Below are 20,817 nucleotides of genomic sequence, written 5' to 3' on the forward strand. Positions count from 1 at the left end.
TGTGACCTAGAGATCCACGGTTCGATCCCCAGCTACGATGTATTTATAAGAATTTTCTTTCAAATGGGGAATGCAATCAAAGGATGTTGGACATCTGGATTGACCTCTGTATGCGCTTCCCGATTTACTCTGGTGGTTCCAAATGGGGAACGCAATCAAAGGATGTTGGACATCTGGATTGACCTCTGTATGCGCTTCCCGATTTACTCTGGTGGTTGGTGGGAAACTTCCGTGGGACCGGACCGACCACTCCCAGGGATTGAGTCCATGAGACTTACTAGTATTTATCTTTTTTTTTTCTTAAAGTAACCAACCTACCTAACAATGCTCGCCATGGCATCCACCTCTCTTCCTTATCTTGGCAAGAGAATAAAAGCTCTTGTGGAGTGGGATAGACGACATACCCGAAGGCTAATAGTCCCATAACCCAATTAGTTTTAGTTTCTACGTTGATTAAATTTTTTTTATTAATATTATATATATATATTTATTAGAGGATATGTTTGTATTCTTAATTAAAATGAAAAAGTGATCCTCACCTGCGTCAATTTGGCATCCGTGCGTGCGACATGGGATTGAGTCATCCAGCATGATGCAGTGAGAGTGGGGCTGCCCCACCAGATATTTCGTATCTCATGCTAAATTAAGTGAATGAATAGAGATGTTTGAGCGAAATGGTTCGAATACATTTATTTATATATATATATATATATATAATTTGTTTCTGTAAAGGTTCACGGTGAACTCGTGGCCATGGCCGATCGGGTAAAAAAATACTTTTATAAAATATGAAGAAAAATATGTTTGACAATGAGTAAAAGTAATCAGGTACTTTTTTTTTTTGAAACCACATGGTTATTGAGAAAATACCTATTAGCTTTCCTAGATAAGTGTCTCTTCGTTGGAAATTCACTACAACAAAAACAGTCATAGACATCGGTGGAAAACCGATGTCTATGAGAAAATCGACTGATGTCTATGAAGGCGTTGTAAAAGGTCTGACATTTTAGACATCGGTTTGTAACCGATGTAATACAACTCAACGACATCGGTTTGTAACCGATGTAAAACCGATGTAATATCACTCAACGACATCGGTTTTGCAACGGTGTAAAACCGATGTAATATATGTTTAACATCAATTTTAACAACGGTTTTCGACCGATGTAATATCACAACGACATCGGTTTTGCAACGGTGTAAAACCGATGTAATATATGTTTAACATCAATTTTAACAACGGTTTTCGACCGATGTAATATCACTTAACGACAACGCTTCCAAACCGATGTCATTGAATTTAAAACTGTTGTAATAACACTTATTTTTTTATGTTGTTTGTCAATTATGATCGAGCAAGAATACAAAATTATCATAATATTATAAATTCACCAAACAAATCACAAATAGAAAAGCACCAATATATTTAATCACCTCAATATTTACAAATAACCAAAAGTAACTAACACAAATATTCTTCTTGCAACATATTACACATTCCCTCAGCGTTTTCATCCTCAGAAGGATCACCTTCAGCCCCATCGTCCTCTTCCTGGTCTTCGCCATCTTGTTCATCATCATCCTCTTCGTCCTCATCTGAATCATCATAACTGTGTTTTTTACAGCACTGCAATGGAAACACATAATATTAGGTACATTCTCATTAACTGATAAGGCTAGAAAAATCAGTTCCTTAAAAAAGTAATAGAAATAAGAATCTAGTAGGCGTTTCAATGGTTTTTTAAGTCATGGATAACACCACTGGCTTGTTTAAAGAGAATTGGTCTATATCTCGTGCTAATTGTCCAGATGCAGAACAAGAACATATATATATCTTGAAAGATTTGCATAAAAACATATGTATAATAGTAAGATCAAAAGAAAATAGATATCTTGAAAAGGAACTAAACCTTGGTTGGCAGCAAAAGAGACAGATTTAACAAGAAGCTGGATGCATAATACAGTCTTTAAGTCATGGATAACAAGAAGCAAGATACAAAAACTTGATTATTTCCAAAAGAATATATAGAAGATAAGCAGATATAAAATGAGATATGGGGATGTAAACTGACAAATGACATGGCATAAAATAGAGAGACATCAGCATAATTCTAGTTGAATGAACAAATAAAACCGTTAAGCACTCTTAAAGTATAGCTCTGTACCACATAGATAGTAGAAGCTTATTTCTCCATCAAAACCCCAAGTCAATCGCAACCAAAACTTTGCACAACTATCAATCAAATAGACAAGATATGCCAACAAAGATATTATCTGTTAAAAATACAGACAAGATATGCATTAGTGACAAGAGAGGTATTGAATTTTTAAATGGATTATAAAACTTACAAGTTGAACAACTGCAAAAATTAGAACTACATCCCTGGTAACAAAGAACTGAAACTTGAAGATTCTCCATCTCCTGTTGGCATGATCACACACCCTCAAATGGTAAGGAGCCTTGCAGGTTGTGCAATGGGCAAATGCAAAACCTTCCTGAAAAACGATTAGAACATTGAAGATATTAAAATCTCACAAATCGAGAAGAGAAAAAGATGAAATATTAACACCCAATATTACTGAGACTTGTTGATCTTTGGTAGAACATTTTACAAATTCATTGAATGAAAATGAGTTATAATTTAAACAAGCTTAGATCTAGATATCTGTCCAAACCTTGACTTAATTTTTCTACCTTCAACAACTTTAAAGTATAATCTTCACCACTAGAATACACTACTCACTAGCATCTCCTATGAATATTATATTCTCTAAGAGCAGAAAAGATTCCATAATCTTGCTCCGACTTTTTCTTCCAATTTCCAACTAAGACTCTTTCCATAAAGCTAAGACAAGGAACACATTGAAAACCCCAAATGCTAAAGAGGCATAAAATTCAAGTTCACTAACTCTGTTGTATATCATGAGCCAGCTTGGAAATCCAAGAGTGGGCTTACCTTTCAAATGCACATATATCAGAATCATCATGATCTATTATACTACTATGTCGTTTCTGATTCCCTGATCCTTAGCACATGACTGCTCATTTGCACATTGATCCAGAACAATGTATTGCCACAAATAGCATTGTGAATTAGGATTAAATCCATATTATAAAAGATTGGGTGGTGAACTTAACCAAGAGTCTGGAATTGAAAATGGAAAGCAATAGAATACTTACTTAACCAAGAGCCTTCATAAAAATGTCATTAGTTAAGCAACATAGCTCACCAAAGTGACAGTTGCAGCAACCAGAGTGAAGGAGATGACTCCAAATCGTTCAAATCATCCTTATCAAATGGAATATGAAACTAATGCCTCATACTTCTTAAGCATAAAAAAAAAAAGGTAAATACTGGAAGTGGTGGTGAAGCCAGTTCTGCCGAATGCTTGGAAGCAGAGGAGGCGGCGTGATGAGGGAAGAAGTTTGTTGTTGTGATGAGGGAAGGAAAGGCGGCGGTGGTGAAGCAGTCTGCTTATCTTCGGAGCCGTCTGCTTCTCTTCGTCGGACCTTTTGAGCAGAGCGGTGCTGCGGTGCGGAAGGCTGCGGTGCGGAAGGAGCAGAGTGGTGCTGCGGTGCGGTGCGGAAAAAGGAGTAGAGCGGTGCGGAAGGTTACGCGGCGGGAGAAGGAGCAGAGCGGTACGGACGGCTACGGTGCGGAAGGGGTAGGAGACGGATGTGTTAGGGTTAATTAAACGTAAGTAACAATGAATTAAAATAATGTAAATATAATTAACGTAAAACGTATAATTAATGTAATAAAATTTATAATGAATTATTTATTTATTTATTAATTTGTAAAACATAAATGATTTATATTATTTATTTGTAATAAAACGTATGATTATTAATTAACGTATAACGTATAATTAACATAATGAATTAATATAATAAACTTATATTATTTATTTATTTATTTATTAATGTAAATATTTATAAAACATTTAATTAAAATAATTTTATAAAACATAAATGAAAATGAAATTTATATAAACATAAATGAAATTTTTATTAATTTATAAATATTTATTTATATTTATATAAAGAGAATTTTTATTCATTTATTAATTTATAAATGAATAGTTAAATATCATAGAAAGTCAAAAAAACAAAACGAGTTTAAAAGGAGAGAGGGAATGAAAAAAAATAAAAATAACCAACCTACCTAACAATGCTAGACAACAACAGTTTTAAAACCGTTGTAACCGTTTTAGTACTTATATATAAACCGTTGTGGGCGCCACAGATCCACCGTCACGCCGAGCACACGAAATACCGTCCACTACACAGTGTTTCTTCTCTGACATACCGCCGACAACGGTTTTATCGAATTTCCGACCGTTGTCGTAGTCCGGTGCAATTTGGTCGGAATCGCGTGCGACCACTGCCAGCATTATATACATATATATATATATATATATATATATATATATATATATATATTTGATATACTGCGCGACGAAAACGCGACCCCGTGCGCGATCGATCCACGCCGTCCACGCCCGATCGCGATCAACCGCAGCCGTCCAAAAACGCGATTGCACAGTGTTTCTCCAATCGGACGTTCGCCGCTTCCCGGCGTCCGTTCATCGCCGTCCGACCACCGATTGCCGCCGGACCGGACCCGTTGGAACCGCAACTCACCCGGCGGGTGCCGGAGTCCGGCCCCGATTCGGCCGGAATCCGGCCGAAATCGCCGCCAGACGTGGCGACCGATTTCGGCCAGAATCCGGCCGGCCGGCGAAATCGGCCACCAGCGCGTCTGCTGTGTTTTCGGCCGGAATTGGCCGGATTTCGGCCCAATCCGGCCGGAATCCGGTGCCGATGTGTGCGCCGTCGAGTTGCGCTTCCAACGAGCTCGGGATGGTGGCCGGCGGTGACCGGACGGCGAAGAACGGCGGCGATGAACGCGGGGAGGTCGGGCGGTCGCGTACGGGAGTCGGGTTTTTATCTGTATATATATATATATATATATATATATATATATATTAGAGGATATGTTTGTATTCCTAATTAAAATGAAAAAGTGATATCAATTTGGCATCCGTACTATATATATATATTTATATATATATAAGTATAGCTTTGAGAAACCGTTGTTGAAAGCGCAATGCACTTTTACATCGATTTTAAATTGTTGTTATAGCTTCCAAAACCGTTGGCCGGATGGGGCTGCAAATAGACTGGTGCTCCTCCCATTACGCAGGCCGGGCCTCTCTCCTAAAGAATATATCCATTAATAAATAATGGCCAATCCTTCAATTACGTGCGAACACTACGTGTGAAAACGTTAATATTCGGCTGCTGCACATAGGAACATGAATATATATATATATATATATATATATATATATATATATATATATATATATATATATATATATATATATATATATATATATATATATTCCACCAAAGACGAAAGGAATTGGCCGATCCTTTGCCTGGGAACACAGCAAATGGTGGTGATCCGATGGAAAGAGGGTAGGGCAAAGTAAATTAAAAGTATGGAGATCAAAAGTAGAGTCTACATGGAATTTATAGCACTCCGACTTTTCGATTCTATCAGCTCAGCTCAGACTATCCAACTCTTCAATCGATTCGGATCACATTGACTATAGAAGATTTAGATTCCTAAAATCCATCAACTTGGACTGATTTCTCAATTAACTCGGATCACCCTTTATTATAGAGGACTCAGACTCCTCGACTTTATAAGCTCGGCTACTCCGACTTCAAGAATATCTCGATAATAAATAAAAAGAAAAATATAATATATATTTTTAAATATGAACAAAATATGTTTGATAATGAGTAAAAGTAATTAGGTATCCTTTTGAAACCACATAGTTACTGAGAAAATACATATTAGCTTACCTTAATATTGAATGTGACTTTGAGACTATGCGTGAAAAATGTAAAGTATTAGGGGATGAGCTTTGCGTATGATAGGTAAGTGTCTCTTGCGTTGGAAATTCTAGAATACAGTTGGAAATTCTAGAAATAGTGAATGACGAAATAACTTATATTGGTAATAGATTCTTTAGAGTCAAGTCACATTGTACAACATATAAAGAACTTTCAGATTACACCGTAATGAAATAGTTTGTATGCCTTTGTTCATTAATAAAATTATTAGATAGGATTAGATAAATTCGTTAGAGATAATGATATTTTATTCACACACATTAATCTTAATGGTAGATTTTACTTAAGGATAAATAAATATTTAATCTGGGGGTATTTAATGTGTGTGAATCATATATATATTTTCGATCTCATTTAACATACATTTATTGCATTACATAAGCATATTTTGTATAAACTTTTAACTTTTGTATTCATTTCATCATTTTGATTCGGTTAACTGTGGTTTATGCTTTGTATTGACAAAAATGGAGATTTTGACATTGGAGTGTGCTGGGAGACATGCAAAGTCTGAAGGAACAACATCACAACATAGTCCATGGCTTGCCCATTATAGCCACTACGGTTGTGGATCATTTAAGGAGTTAGAATTGCCCGAGTAGCATCAACCGAATCATCCAACAAGAATCATAGTTTGTCCGTGTCACTTGCCAATAATATAAATGTTCATCTATAGATTGATGGCCAGATCGAGATTGTTAATCGTAGTCTAAGAAATTTGTTAAGATATATAGTGGGTGAAAAATGAATATTTGGGATTCAATTTTGCAACTTGTTGAATTTTCTTACAATATTAATTTAGTAAACATCTACTAATCATAGTCTATTCAAAATCATATATGGGTCAAAAGCTAGTCAACATATTAACTTGATTTCCTTACCTACCATTTATCATTCTTCAAAATTAAAGTTTTATTGAGCACATTAGAGAGATTCATGTTAATGTTAGGAGAAAAATCGCATTGAGTAATAAGACTTATAAAATACAAGTTTATGCATCTTATAAGTTTAAGATTATAATGTAGGGGACTATGTATTTGCGCGTATTCACTTAGAATGTTTTTCTAAAATCTCCTTCAAAAAACTTTATGCTCGCTCCTCTGATCCTTTTCAAATTATGAGAAAATTTAGTACTAATACATATGTTATTGACTTACCTGTTAATTTTAACATTAGTTCCATTTTCAATATTTAAGATTTACTATCATATCGAGGGGTGTTGAACCTTCGTTTTTGTCTATTGATTTACCTATCGATCACATACTAATGGTGTTAGTTCCTACGCTTCCATTTGTGATATAATCTTCTCATCAAAAGAGAAGTACTCATTGATATCTAATTGGTTGGAAATGATTTTAAAAAATTAATGACATTTAAATTATTAAAGATGAACTTAAATAGCTCTCTCCTAATTAAGCTCTTAATTAGAAAAAATGAAGCAACCAACGTCAAATTCAATTAGAGAGATGCCACCACCTAGCCTCCGAGACAGTTAAATTGATTACGACGGAGCAGACTTGCAAAAGAGAGATGCCACCACCTCTTGTTAATGTACAACACCGAGGTTTTTTTTATCAGAGAGAATAATACAGAGAAGAAAATAAATTAAAGGAAATTCCAAATTATACTTAAAAAAACAAAAACAAATTAAAAAATATTGAAAAAAATAAAAAGACTACAACAAATAAAGATTTTATTTATTAATTATTTAAAAATAATATTTTTTATTTAGATAATAAATAGGGAATTAATTATAATCTCTATTAAATTATCATATTTTTAAATCTTGTTGTTTAATTATCTTAAATAGTATAATAGAATAAATAAATAAATCATTATTATATTATTTCATTTACTTTCATTTCGCCCCAACTGAAAATGAGAATGGTGAATGACCAAACTCGCCCTGACCACAAAATCACGCTGCATCCCCGTGCACGTGTCGTCAAGTTCCCCTCCCTGGAGAAAAACCGGAGTGGCATCCTCGTAATTATAGGGATCACGCGGGGGATTTATACGGCGTACAGCCAACTTTTTTAGAAAATTACCGTTTTCGGGGGGCTTCATATTCCCACCTTTTTCCCTTTGGCGGGTATATAAACCCGAACGGACTAAAAGCCTCCCAAAGAAGGAAGCGAGGCCAAAGCTTTACGATTAAGAGCCGCTTCCGGACGAACCAGTGGCCACATTTAGTAGCAGAAGAAGAGGATCGAAGTCGACAGAGATCAAGCGCCCATAGATCGCGCCTACTGATCCTGCTTCCCTTCTCCTACTTTCGCATGGAGTCGGCGGATCCGGCCACCGAGCCGTCAGAGCGCCGCGATGATCCGGACGCCGAACTTGAAGGTGATTCCTGACTGTTTTGTTGTTTCTTTTGTTCAAATCTGGCGATGGTGGATTTGAATGCCGGTTTTGGATTTTGAGGGTTGGGGACGAGGGTTTACTTCGGTGAAGATTTGTGATCGTTATTTTTTATTTTTTGATGTTGTCTTCGTGGGTTTGATGTTGGCGGTAGGATCGTTGAGGCGGATGGATTTGGGTGCGGAAGAGCCACTGGGCTATCCTGTGAGGCAGGACCGTATGGACTGCGCCTACTACATGCGGACCGGTAGGTGTGGCTATGGAGCGAACTGCCGCTTCAATCACCCTCGTGATCGTCGGACGGTAACGATTTTCTAATTTGGACATGCAAATTGTAGTTTCCGTAAGCATTTCTGCCTATGAAATGAATTGCAAGGAAATTTTAGGGCTTCTTTCTTTATTTTTTTATTTAAATGCTTATTTTCACGCTTAACATCAACAATTCATGTCCTGGTGGAACTGATCAGAGCACAATTTCTTATTCAGTACAATGGATGGGATATTTGGTTTTGACGTAATTTTTTTGATACTACAATGGTAGGATAAATCTTTTGTTCAACTTTACCACATCAGGTAGCCAGGGCAACAACAACTGGATCTGAGGAGCATCTGCAGTGCATAAACCGACCTGCATGCAGGGTATTAATTCCTCTTTAATTTGCTGGGGTTGTTCTTTAATGACTATTGAACATGCTATCAATGATTCTTAAATGTATGGTAAACATTTCTAAAGTACCATCAGATTACAACTCTGTGTAATCACGTTCATGTTATGTTTTCAATCATTCTGTAATAATTTTGAATTCTACAGTATTTTCTCAAGCATGGGACATGCAAATATGGTGATACATGCAAGTACGAACACCTGAAGCAGGATGGGTTTATGCCATTGGCATATCTAAATAAATGGGGATACCCATTACGTCTGGTCTTAATTTAGGCTTCCTTTATTTTGTATGATAAAATTTCACCGAACTGCTAATTCTAATGTCAGTGGCTTCAAATCATTCAGGGTGAAAAAGATTGTTCATTTTATATCAGGACGGGTTGCTGCAAGTTTGGTTTGACTTGTAAGTTCAACCATCCTGATTTCTCTCTTGCCTCAATGCCCTTGCCTCCATCAACAGCTTATCCCATGGTTCAACCCCCTATAGCTCCTTCAACGCAACAGTATCCTGTACTTCATAACTGGGAATTCGCTACACAGTCGGTGTTGCCTGCATCAATCATACAAGGGCCTTATGGATCAGTTATCCTCTTCCCTGGGATTATGCCAGATTCAAGTTCTTTTACGGTTGGTACCATTTTTTTTAATCTTATATTACTCCAATTCTGCAAAGCATGGTAATTTTCTGTGTATCAGGCTACTGCAAGTCTTGCTGGATGTTCTGGTGGACAACATACTAACATCCAAGGAGAATCACAGTATAGTTTAGCAGAACAAGTGCCACACTCAGAAGCTAATATAGAATCTTATCCAATTATGGCTTCTGTTGGTCCTTCTGCTAATAACAAGACTGAACACATGCTTCCAGAGAGACTTGATGAATCTGAATGTCAAGAATGCAAGAGAAAGGGATGCTGTGAATTAAGTTCCAGATGCAAATATCATCTTCCTCTAGAGAACAACCCACCATGAACTAGCTGTGTCCTTAGCCTTATCAGTCAGACTCGTCATCTGGTATGAATAATTAATTTTCTCCTTTCTAGAACAAAAATTGACTAATCCAATTCTATTTGCTTCAAGAATTGAGGAGCATGATCAGTTGTTGGTTGCTAATTTATGAATTTATTGTCAAGTTAGGTATGAATTCTAAATAGATATTGAGATGGATGCTAAAACATTTTGGTTGTCAATCCTATTGGTGGGGTTGGGTCTTAACTAGCGTTGGGAAATATTGTCCATAGAAGAGGGCTAGATTGTGAAGCTTACTATGGTCCTTGTGTCAATATGATTTCAAATGATTTATGTGCTTGTTCTAAATTTTCTTCTTAGTGACTTTCACCAACACTTGCATTCAGATTTTTCTCTTGCATCAATTCTTATATTGTACTTTTCCTAAAATGAACTACATGCACTTTGTTCTTCAGTTCACTTTCTTAAAAGTGGGTGCGATGAGAATTGTGAATGCATATTCTTGCAGAAATCATACTGTTTATTTAAAGTTTGACAGAGTTGCTTTGCAGCATTATGAATAACATACTTGAATTTTCTCTAACAAATAGTTATGCAATATAACTTGAAAATGTTTTTCACAATCAGAAGTTATCCTTTGTATATAACATCATATGCCTTCTAATAATATTGTTCCTCATAAAACCAATGGGAATTTACAAATTGGTATAGGGATGACAATATACGAAACATTCATTTCCACAAGACCAACTTTAGTGTTTTTATAGTAAAAGACTAACTTGATTTTTCCTTAGTCATTTTTGTTATTTCCTAATTTACCAATGGTTCTATGTTGTGGGAAGTACCTAATGAATTTTCTACTGTGAGTCGCTTTAAGCAAATAAGTGTGGTTTGTGAAAAGATTTGAGTTGTACGGTAAAAAACCTGAGACTTAAAGAGGAGAATTCCTCTTAAACCTGACTCACCTATTCCAATGACAAATCTATGGTTAATGACTATGCCAATTTTACATTTTATAATGTATAACATGAATCATGTTGGGCATAGAACAAGATGACATTGTTAACTAAACAAACTACTTCCTTGGGACATGTGAATCCTAATCAGGAGATTAGACTATAGGGTATGTAATATTCTATGCCTAATTATTAGAGCTGTAAATGAATAAAATGTTCATAAACAAGTTCAATAATCGGCTTAGCAAGAGCTCGCTTGATTTAATTGCTATATAAGAAATTATTACATGTAGCTCAATTCATTAACTTATATAACGTATGAACAAAGCTCATGAAAGTTTATGACAAGACTTGTCTAAGACTTGATTATTTTATTATCTTATTTATAATGCGATTCATGTTTTCTTATACATTTTATAGTTCTAAATTATCCAATAAAAAAGGAAATTATATAAAAGTTTCATTTATTGGATAATGTTTTAACTACTTGAACTTGATAAACCTTTGTTTAAGCACCATAAGATAAATGAACAAGCTTGATACAGTCAAATTAGGCTTCATTTGGCTTGGCTGGTTTGTGGCTCTTCTGATTATTATAATTGAAGTATTGTAGATATAAATTGGTGAATTGTCCTTAGGTCATCAAATTTCTGAAAAAGGGCTAAGGTAAATACATTTTCTTTTGAGTAAAGGTAAAGAATAATTCCTGCTAATGCCTGGTTCTTTTTCTTTTTCGCTCTATCAACTGGGTGTTTAGTACTTGTGCTGGGGTGATGGGTACTTTGCGAAACCAGTTTGGTCATTTGGCTTCAACTAAACTTTGTGCATTAAGTAGGAAAACTAGACACTACTATTTGTTTCAATTAATTAACCTCAGAATATTGGTTATTGAAGTGTTTAAAGAATTTAAAGTGTCCCACTTTGATATTTGATGGTGAAAAATAACGAGATATATTATTTACTTTCATCAAACTATGTTGTTCCTTTTCCTTGCAATATAATTGAAAGTTGAAACATTATGCTTGCCAGATTCTTTGGGTTTCCATTTGTGTTGACTTATTTTGGTTAACTCTTAACTAGATTAAATTATTTACTTTACATGCAAGAGAAGAAGAAACAAAGATTCTTTTAAAGACTTCATTGACCTTGAAGTTAGTCCTGATAATGAAGTTCTGACACACTATCATCAATTTTTTCAGGACGAGGATCAAGTGTAAGCTGCTATGACATCTCCATGATACAACTTGTCAAATAATTTATCTGGACAACCAATTGTAAATTGAAGCTCTTTTAACTCATAAATTGTTCTTTGATGCTTCTTACATGTTCTGAAGAAGGTTAATAGTAGTGATGCAAGCTCTATATCGACATGTTCACTATGCAAACATGTAAGAATCATTCTTTTCTTTTGTACATATGCAAACATGTTCACTATGATCGTGCACAAGTTTTTTTTTAGCAAATATGGATAATATGGGCACTGTATCTGTTCTTCGGCATCTACTTTAGTTTCTTCAGTATCATCATTTTCTCATTTATAAATTATATTGGATAGAATATTATTCTGGTACCCTTGACAAGGAGTGCTTCAGAGCATGCAATTCTCTTGGCAGAGCAATTTGATTAGGTAAAACACCAAGGAATAAATGATGATTGTGATCAAATCCATAAATTAGTGATTTTTTTTTTGTTGGCATTGGCCACCAAGGTAAATTGGGAAAGCACGGAGGATAGTGGCCCAACCTAACAACCAACATTCTAAAATCTCTATAAATTTGCCACAGCTAAGTCTTGAATTCCATATGCCTGGTCTGTCATTGGTGGGCCTAACCATCGCACCGTACCCCCGGAGGCTAGTGAATATTCTTTATTGAATCCTTTTGCTATGTTCATCACATTGAGATGGTGGCTTTATTAATGCTTGAATTAGTTTATGAACATTAAAAGATTGGAACTGTATTTGTTCGACTCAGGTATAACTATAGGATCATATATTGTGAGGATAACATTTGAATGCTAGCTTGATGGAATCTTTAAGGAATTTTTTTCACCTATGGTAAAAATATTATGTTGTTGTAACTTGGTGGAAAAATATTGGTGATAGACTCACTTCAACTAAAGGCAAACTGAGACTTACAGTCCTAAGGTGATGTTTCGCTTCAACTCATTTTAAAAAATGCATGACACAAGGAATGAACATTTGCGTTTTTGAACAAAGTGTAATGACTTAAAATAAATAGGATGCTTATAAATGCATCGAGGATTTGGAAAACCCCTAATGTAGGACTAAAAGTGATAGATTGTCTTTTGACTTTTCCTACCATATGATTTTTTCTGTCATTCATGTCCTGAAAGTTTGAAGGGAAGGCTTAAAGAAACATATGTGCTTATAAATGCAACGTAAATTTGAAAAATTTATTGTTGGTATAATCATGCTCCTAAGCATGTGATTTTGATGTTTTGGCAAAGTTTGAGTTATGGAGATATATATTTGTTGGGGGCGTTAGTGCCCTACCTCTATGATGCAGTTAGCTGTTTTGATGAGTTGAACAAAGGGTTTAAATTAGGGTTGTACATGTGATATATGTATTAAGTTGCATAGGATCTACTAGGTTTACAGGTTACCTTGACGTGACTAAGGTATTTGGTGGTTCGATGACTCAAGATTGGTAAGATCAAGGAAGGATGACATGGGCATTTAAGAGATTACGGGATAAAGTCTGTAAGATTAGAGAAGGATGGTGTGGGCATTTGAGGGACCACAAGACAAAGTTTATAAGTTTGGAGAAGGATGACACGAGCATCTAAGAGACCGTAGGACAAGATTCGTTGAGATTAGAGAAGGATGATGATGCAAGAGCATTGTGTAGGATCGAACTCGACATTAGAGGGGGTGAATAGTATTACAAATTTTACGAGCTTGAAATTAAAAAAGAAATTACTAGAGTAATGCAGTAGAATAAATATGAGCATTAACTTAAGCATGCAATGAAGTTGATAATAATATTTTTATCTAAGATTGTAAAGTTTTCACACAAATAATAATGACGTACAACTTAAACAAATTATTTCTTATTTCGGTTAACTCTTTTTAGAAAGATTCTTCATGTGGAGAAATCTTAAAAAAATCTAAAAATTAAGCACACAACAATAAATAATTTTACGGCAAAAAGGAAATAATAAAATTACGCTAGTGTTGCCGATTTAAGAAGATGAGGCATAATGTTACAACACGTTATCAAAGTTACGTCCGAAGAGCACAACGATTAAGACACGAGTAGACTTGTAGTGAGTCGGAAGAATTGAATGATGAAGACTCTACCTCGAGACTCCTTCATAGGCCTTCTTCAGATGTTGTACAAATCACAAGTCAAATCTTTACACAAGGAAATCAAAGACCTTACGGAACAGATTGCTTCTAACTCATCAACCGAAGTTAGTTAAGTTTGAATCTCAACTCAAGTTTTAAAATTTGAGAAGAGAATTCTAACTTGAAGACCCAAGTTAGTGAGCTTGAGTTAACACTAAACAAGTTCACATATGGGTCAAAATATTCGAATATGATGCTTGGAACCAGATGAGCTACTTACAACAAGCTAGACTTAGATATAACTCAAATCAAAACCATGTCTCTTACTTATCCTTAGTTAACCGAAATGTTAAAAGTAAGATGACTTGGGTTCCAAAGTCATACCTAGTCAACCAAGTAGGAAATCAAAATTTTTGGATACCTAAACAACATATTCACATAATTAACACTAATGATTGCAACTTTAATCCAAATAGTAAACTAAAGTGTGTTAGACCTCCCAAGTGGAGGGGGAAGGGTTAATTTTTTTTAGTTATTAGACTAGGAACGATTTCAATATTTTTAATATTTTTGAAAAATATGTATTGTATACTTAGTCTATGTATCAACTTTAGAATGCATGCACCTATAGATCTAGGTAGCCAATATCTCATAAAGCACTTTAGGCATAGTTTATTTGTGTATTGAGAAACATAAAAAGGTGTAATATGCATAGGATTAGAGCCTGGACTCTAAATACTTATGTCAGTGTATCAAAATGAATTTGGACTAAAAACATAAATACCGATCAAGTTAAGCAATCCTTTAGGTTGACAACAAATACTTCATAAATATGAAGCTAAAAACTTTTACTTGATTTGACCAACAAGTTGAAGGAGTCTATCTTTTTGATAGATGGTCTGAAACAAAGTTGGACATATTAAAAAGGTTTTCAAAATATTTTTTGTTTATAAAAACTTTATTTTTAATATCTATTTTATTGAACTATTTTTGACTTCCCGGTCGACTGGGATGTAATCTAGGCGATTGGACTCAAATCGTAACGGAGTAAATTGATTTGATCGAGGTAGGTAAAATGATAGATCTCGATTAATCAGGATCCTCCTCGGTTGCCTACAACCCAACTCGTCAAAATTAAATGACAGTTACTTTAACTGTAAAAATTAGGCACTCAAGCGATCGGGAACCACCTAGTTGCATGCATGACCTCAAACATGCGCCTCGGAATCAGACCCTCTCGGGCGACTGACAACCTTCCTAGTTGACCGAGAACTCTTTATATAGGCGACCATGAGCAACCGTCGAAATCCATCTCAAAACCTTCAAATCCTCCTTCGAAACTCAATTGTCATCCTCTTTGAGTTCGATTTCAACCTAGATTTTCAGTTCCAAAGCATATTTTAAGACATCATGCCTATGTAACAAATTTAAACTTAACTTTTTCAAGTTATTTCATTGTTGAAACATAAAGTTATTTCATAAAAATATTTTATTATGTTAGACAAAAACGTACAATGACTGAGGCCAGTGCCTTCCAGCTTCCATCTAGAGTTACCAAGTTTCCATCCGAGGACTATAGAATTAGATTCTCTCAATTTACCTATGTGCCTATGTCATCTAGATATTCAAGTAGGAAATTTTTCACTGATCATTGCCTAGACATTACAGAGATCATATCTTATTATGGTCTTTCCACCCTTGTTTACTGTGACCAGGCAGTAAATATTAATCTTTGTACCCAGTTCTATAACAACCTAGTATGGGTTAATGATTTTGCCTACTCATCTAGAGTTTGAAGTATGGATATCATATTCACACCTACCTTGATTAGGAAAAAGCTGGAGTTGAATCCCTCAGACTCAACATTTTATTGCTTTTCCTTCACCTCTCTACCTGTTGTTAATCCTCACTCTGCTCTCACATTGGACCATATCTATGCATACTTCTTTGATGGTGAACGAGTTTCTACCGTCACCAACTTCAGTACGGTTCAACTTAGCTATGCTCTGGTTAAGGTCTTAGTGTCCTGTATCTTTTTGATTAACACCAGAGACCTAGCTTCCATACACCCATTTTATTCTTTTATTCTCTATGCTGTTTGATATAGGTTTGACCTTAACTTTAATCTATAGATCTTTAGATCCATTATTTATTACTCATCGCATCGCTATGAGCCATCGGATCCACATGCTTATTGCCACATAGGGATTTGACTTTCATAGTTTCTTGACCCTAGGGATTGACGTTACTCACAGAGGGTAACGTCAAACCTCTATCTCGGGGAGTTTGACATCATAGGGATTAGACAATTTATTTTAGCTAAATTGAAAATTATGGATGATACTCTAGTTTAGAGGGTAACGTCAAACCTCTATCTAAGTTTGACATCATAGGGATTAGGGGGGCTAAGGGGGAAGCAAGGGGGCATTAGCACCAGAGCCGCCACTTCAGACACCAGCAATTAATGAGATTATGGCTGAGTTCATCACAGATGAGGTACCAGCACCTCCAATAGCTACAACGTCTCCACCTGCCTTGACTTTAAAGGACCAAGTGATCCGACTTGAGGATATTGTCATTCGGGGATATTAGCATGTGGATGTCCAGCTACAAGAGCTAATGGACATCGACCCATGAGTCATCTCATCCTTCTGATTAGATCTATAAATGTATTAGCTTCTAGACTTATTGACTTCTTAGACTTGTAGTGTTGCCTTGTTTTGACTTACTATGTTTAACTTGGTGGTTGACTTGACTTGGTTGATTGATTTTGACTTATTCAGTTAATTTATGTTTTTTTGACTTTTAGTTTATATTTAGTTATCTTTATTCTTATACATGCCTATTTTTCTGATTAATAAACATTCTCTTCTTATTAAATTTTTAATATATGAAAAAGGATTCAGAGAAAATTAGAGAAAGTTAAAAGTTTTTTAAAGTTTTAATTTCTCCTTCTAAGAATTTAACATAAATTGAGAGTTGTGATTAAGAGGAAGATTTTGAAATTTTGATATTCTCGTATGATTGTGTTTAGTGTTATCTTTTATTATATATTAAATATAATGCTCTCTTAAACTGTTTCATAACTATTATTTTATAACTAACTTTAATTTAATTTTCATACGATCAAAAAAGAGTAGATTGTTGATGCTGGGAGCATCATAGTGAATCCAATGTGTTTGATGTATGATTGATTAAGTGTAAAGTTAGATTGTTGTGAACTAATGATTTTATATCAAGTAAAGTAGATTACTTGACAGATGGAAGTCTTGAAAAACAAGGGTTAACTTTAATCTATAAAAGGCAAGCTAACGGATCAAGTAAGGATTGCAAGTCCCAATTGAACACAAAGGTAAGAAAAGGATTGCAGAAGACAAAGTGAAGGGGACCTTCAAGGAGTTGCAAATATTGAGAGAATCACTAAAGCAGGAATCGGAAAATATCATTCAATGGTCACAGCAAGATATCCTTGTATAGTTCAAGGATTCTTATCATGGTTTCAAAAATTAATTGCCTAGGCCACATAATGCTATGTTTGGATGGGATGAGAGAAAGTTCATTAACGGAAGAGGAAGGGAAGGAAAGGAAAGAAAAGAGAGGAGAAGTAAAATATTTATGCTCTCCTTGTTTGGAAAAGATGGAGGGTTAATTAACGTAACATGTGTTACCTTGTTTGGGAGGAAAGGAAGAAGAATGAAGATTAAATATATAAAATTATAAAATACTCTCACTTCTTAAAAAAGATAACGTAGGTAGAGGATGGATGAGAAATTGTAAATTCTGTCAATCTTGCATGTAAAAGTTGAAATATAGAAGGTTCTAAAATAAACAACGCATGCTTTTTGAATAAGTCTCTGTCATTGGAGTAGAAGAAGAAGATTAGGGTTATCCGTCTTTGCTCTCTTGAGTCTTGCCTTCAAAAAGATTTATGACGAGAGTCAACGCCAACGCCAACATCGTGGAGTACGAGTGGTTGGACATTGGATGGTGATAGCGCGCGTTGTGTGAAGAGCGATGACACAAAGATGAGATATCTAAATAGATGAGTTAATTTGAGAATTAATACTTTAAAATAAAGATAAAATTGAAATAAAATATTTTTGAATTTCTCTTCTCCTTTCTTACATTCCAAGTTGGGGTGTAAGAAATTCTAACGATTCATGAGCATGAAAGGTGAAGCTTACCCTTCTCTCCCTTTCCCCTCCTTAACTCACTCCATCTCAAACAAGGGTGAAAATTCTCCTTCTCCTTATTTACCCTCCTCTCCCTTTCCCTTATCTCACCTCCTTCCAAACAAAGCGTAAGTATCTGCCTAGATAGATTTGAAATGCAACTGCTGCACATAACAAACTAAATTGAACTGGATAAACTTAAAAACTGTAAGCTATTCTCTTTAGGAGCTTGTAACTTGTAGGGTTTAACTTGCACACTTGTTATCCAATATACAGAGCCAACACATATCATCTATGTCTTCTGAAACCTTAATTCTGATCATGATATTCTATTGGGGTTCTTATGGTCTGCAGTTTTATTATTGGGAAGGTTCTTGATTAGGAAGTTGGTTGGATTAAAGTTTAAACCAAATAGCATTCCTAACCTTACAATGTACAGGGCAATGATTACTGAGAGCGAAGCTAGTATCAGTTCCAAGATATTCTGCTAAATTAATCAGAAACTCAAGTCATGCAATCTGATACAATATACACTATACTTTAACACAAGAATGTACAATTCTAAAAGCAGAGTAGATGTTTGTGCTGCAGATAGAGAAAAGGGAAAACATAACAAGAATGCCACTATAAACAACTATTCCAAAGATCACTATGTCTGCATTAACTGAGTCTTAGCTCATTGTTGATCATGGAAATTGGCACTTACTAATATTTACTAAATTGCAGGATCTCACACAGGCCAGACAATGCTTATTTTTAAATCTTTAAGAACTGAGCAGTCAGCCTCCTCTCAACTCCATTTGGTAAACAAATTGTTTCAAAATCTCTTCTTGATCCTTTCAATCCATGTTCCACTACAAAGCACCATTGAATGCCATCAAGAAGTGATGGACAGTTGATTCTTGGGTTCAATTCCATTAGCCTTCATCTCGTTCAACAACTTGGCAGCTTCAACGACATATCCTCTCTGCGCATAGCCAATGAGCAATGAGTTCCAGCACACATAATCTCGCAAGCCATCCATCGAGTCAAATGCCCTTTGCCCCTCAATTGGGAGCTCATGTTTCATGTACATGTCCACCAGGCTACTGCACACAAACTTATCCGAGCTCGCCCCAAGTTTAATGGCATTGGCATGAACTTGCTTGCCGCTCCAGCCGGCATCCCTAATCTTGGCGCACGCTGACAGGGTGCTCGACAAAATGTACAAGTTCCTTTTCTTTCCTGCTCTTCCCATCTCCCTAAAGAGGTAGATGGCCTCCTTGAACTGGCCCTGTCTGCAGTACCCAGTGATCATGCTCGTCCATGAACCTGCACTCCTTGAGACTGAGACTGCTCTCTTGAACACTGACATGGCACTTTCTTGGCGTTGAAACTTGCTGTAGAATTGGAGAAGTGAATCCTCCAAATCACCAAAGCCAGCATCCTCACAGCTCCCGAGCACCTTGATGACCAACCCATGGAGCTGCAGCCCAAAATCCAGCTCCCCGGCGTGAGCGCATGACCTGAGAACGACGCCAAGAGCAGCCAACCAGCAAACTCTGGGCTCAAGCACTGGTGAACAACGATCACCAGTTCTCATGCACATTTCGGCAAACACCTGCAGAGCCTGACGGTGGGAGCCGTCAGAGGAGAGGGAAGAGATCACAACCGCAAAAGTGGTGGCATCTCTCAGAGGCATTTGGTCGAACAGGTGAAGGACGGCGGAAGAGCAGCCGCAGGCGGCAAACAATTGCAGGAAGCGGTTGGCGAGGAGCAAGCCAGCGGGGCTGCGGAGGAGGTGGTGGCAGGTTCGGCGGACGTGGGCGTAGAGAGCGGCGCCGTGGGCTGCGTCCTTGGACTCGGCGCACTCCTTGATGAGGGACAAGTAAAGGTCCTCCTCCACCGGGAGCCGCAGGGCGTCCATGAGCATGAGGACATCAGAGGGAGAACACGAAGAGTCCTCCGAACTGAGTTCTCCGTCGTCGTTGCAGATTTCGAAGACGTTTTTTTGTGAGGAAGGATTGTCCGGGAGCGGGATGGGTTGGTTTCCGGTGGGAGGTTGCCGGGGCCGACGCAGTAGCAGCAGCTGGGACGATTCTTGAGCAGTTGGCGGGGACAGCGATTTCCGTGAGGTTGGAGACCATCTTGTCGCCGGAAGTCTCGCCGACAATGGACTCCGGCCGTCGCAGAAGGTACCGCAGCAGCGAAGAGCGGGCATTTAGTTGGGGACAAGAAACACAGCGTTTTAAAGCCACGCTTAAAAAAGCTCTAAGAATTTCTAAAAGGTACATCTACTTAAAAATTTATCAAAATCGTACTTACTTTTATAAAATTTTCAAAATGCTCCTCAAACCTCGGCTTAACTGAAATCGATTCAGGTGAACTGAATCCCACTTAGCACAATCAACTGAATTCTGCCCTGCTCAAACTCTTCTAGTCTAGTTCCCAATTCAGGTTAGAGGTTAGAGATT

The 20,817-nt window shown here is 36.5% G+C and overlaps 1 protein-coding gene and 1 pseudogene across 1 annotated transcript; one reads left to right on the plus strand and one right to left on the minus strand.

Annotated features, from left to right (window-relative positions):
- The first annotated feature begins 8,208 nt into the window (after positions 1–8,208).
- LOC141839182 (zinc finger CCCH domain-containing protein 6-like) lies at positions 8,209–12,167 on the plus strand (annotated as a pseudogene).
- A 6,736-nt stretch (positions 12,168–18,903) lies between these two features.
- LOC141823543 (pentatricopeptide repeat-containing protein At1g31790) lies at positions 18,904–20,564 on the minus strand. Its single transcript, XM_074710847.1, has one exon. The coding sequence runs from the start codon at positions 20,562–20,564 to the stop codon at positions 19,242–19,244; it is 1,323 nt and encodes a 440-aa protein (XP_074566948.1). The 3' UTR covers positions 18,904–19,241.
- Between the last annotated feature and the right edge of the window lie 253 nt (positions 20,565–20,817).

The sequence above is a fragment of the Curcuma longa genome, chromosome 1, assembly GCF_044706935.1.
Source record: "Curcuma longa cultivar G26 ecotype Majalengka, Jawa Barat chromosome 1, ITB_CL_G26_1.1, whole genome shotgun sequence".
Taxonomy (NCBI): Eukaryota; Viridiplantae; Streptophyta; class Magnoliopsida; order Zingiberales; family Zingiberaceae; genus Curcuma; species Curcuma longa.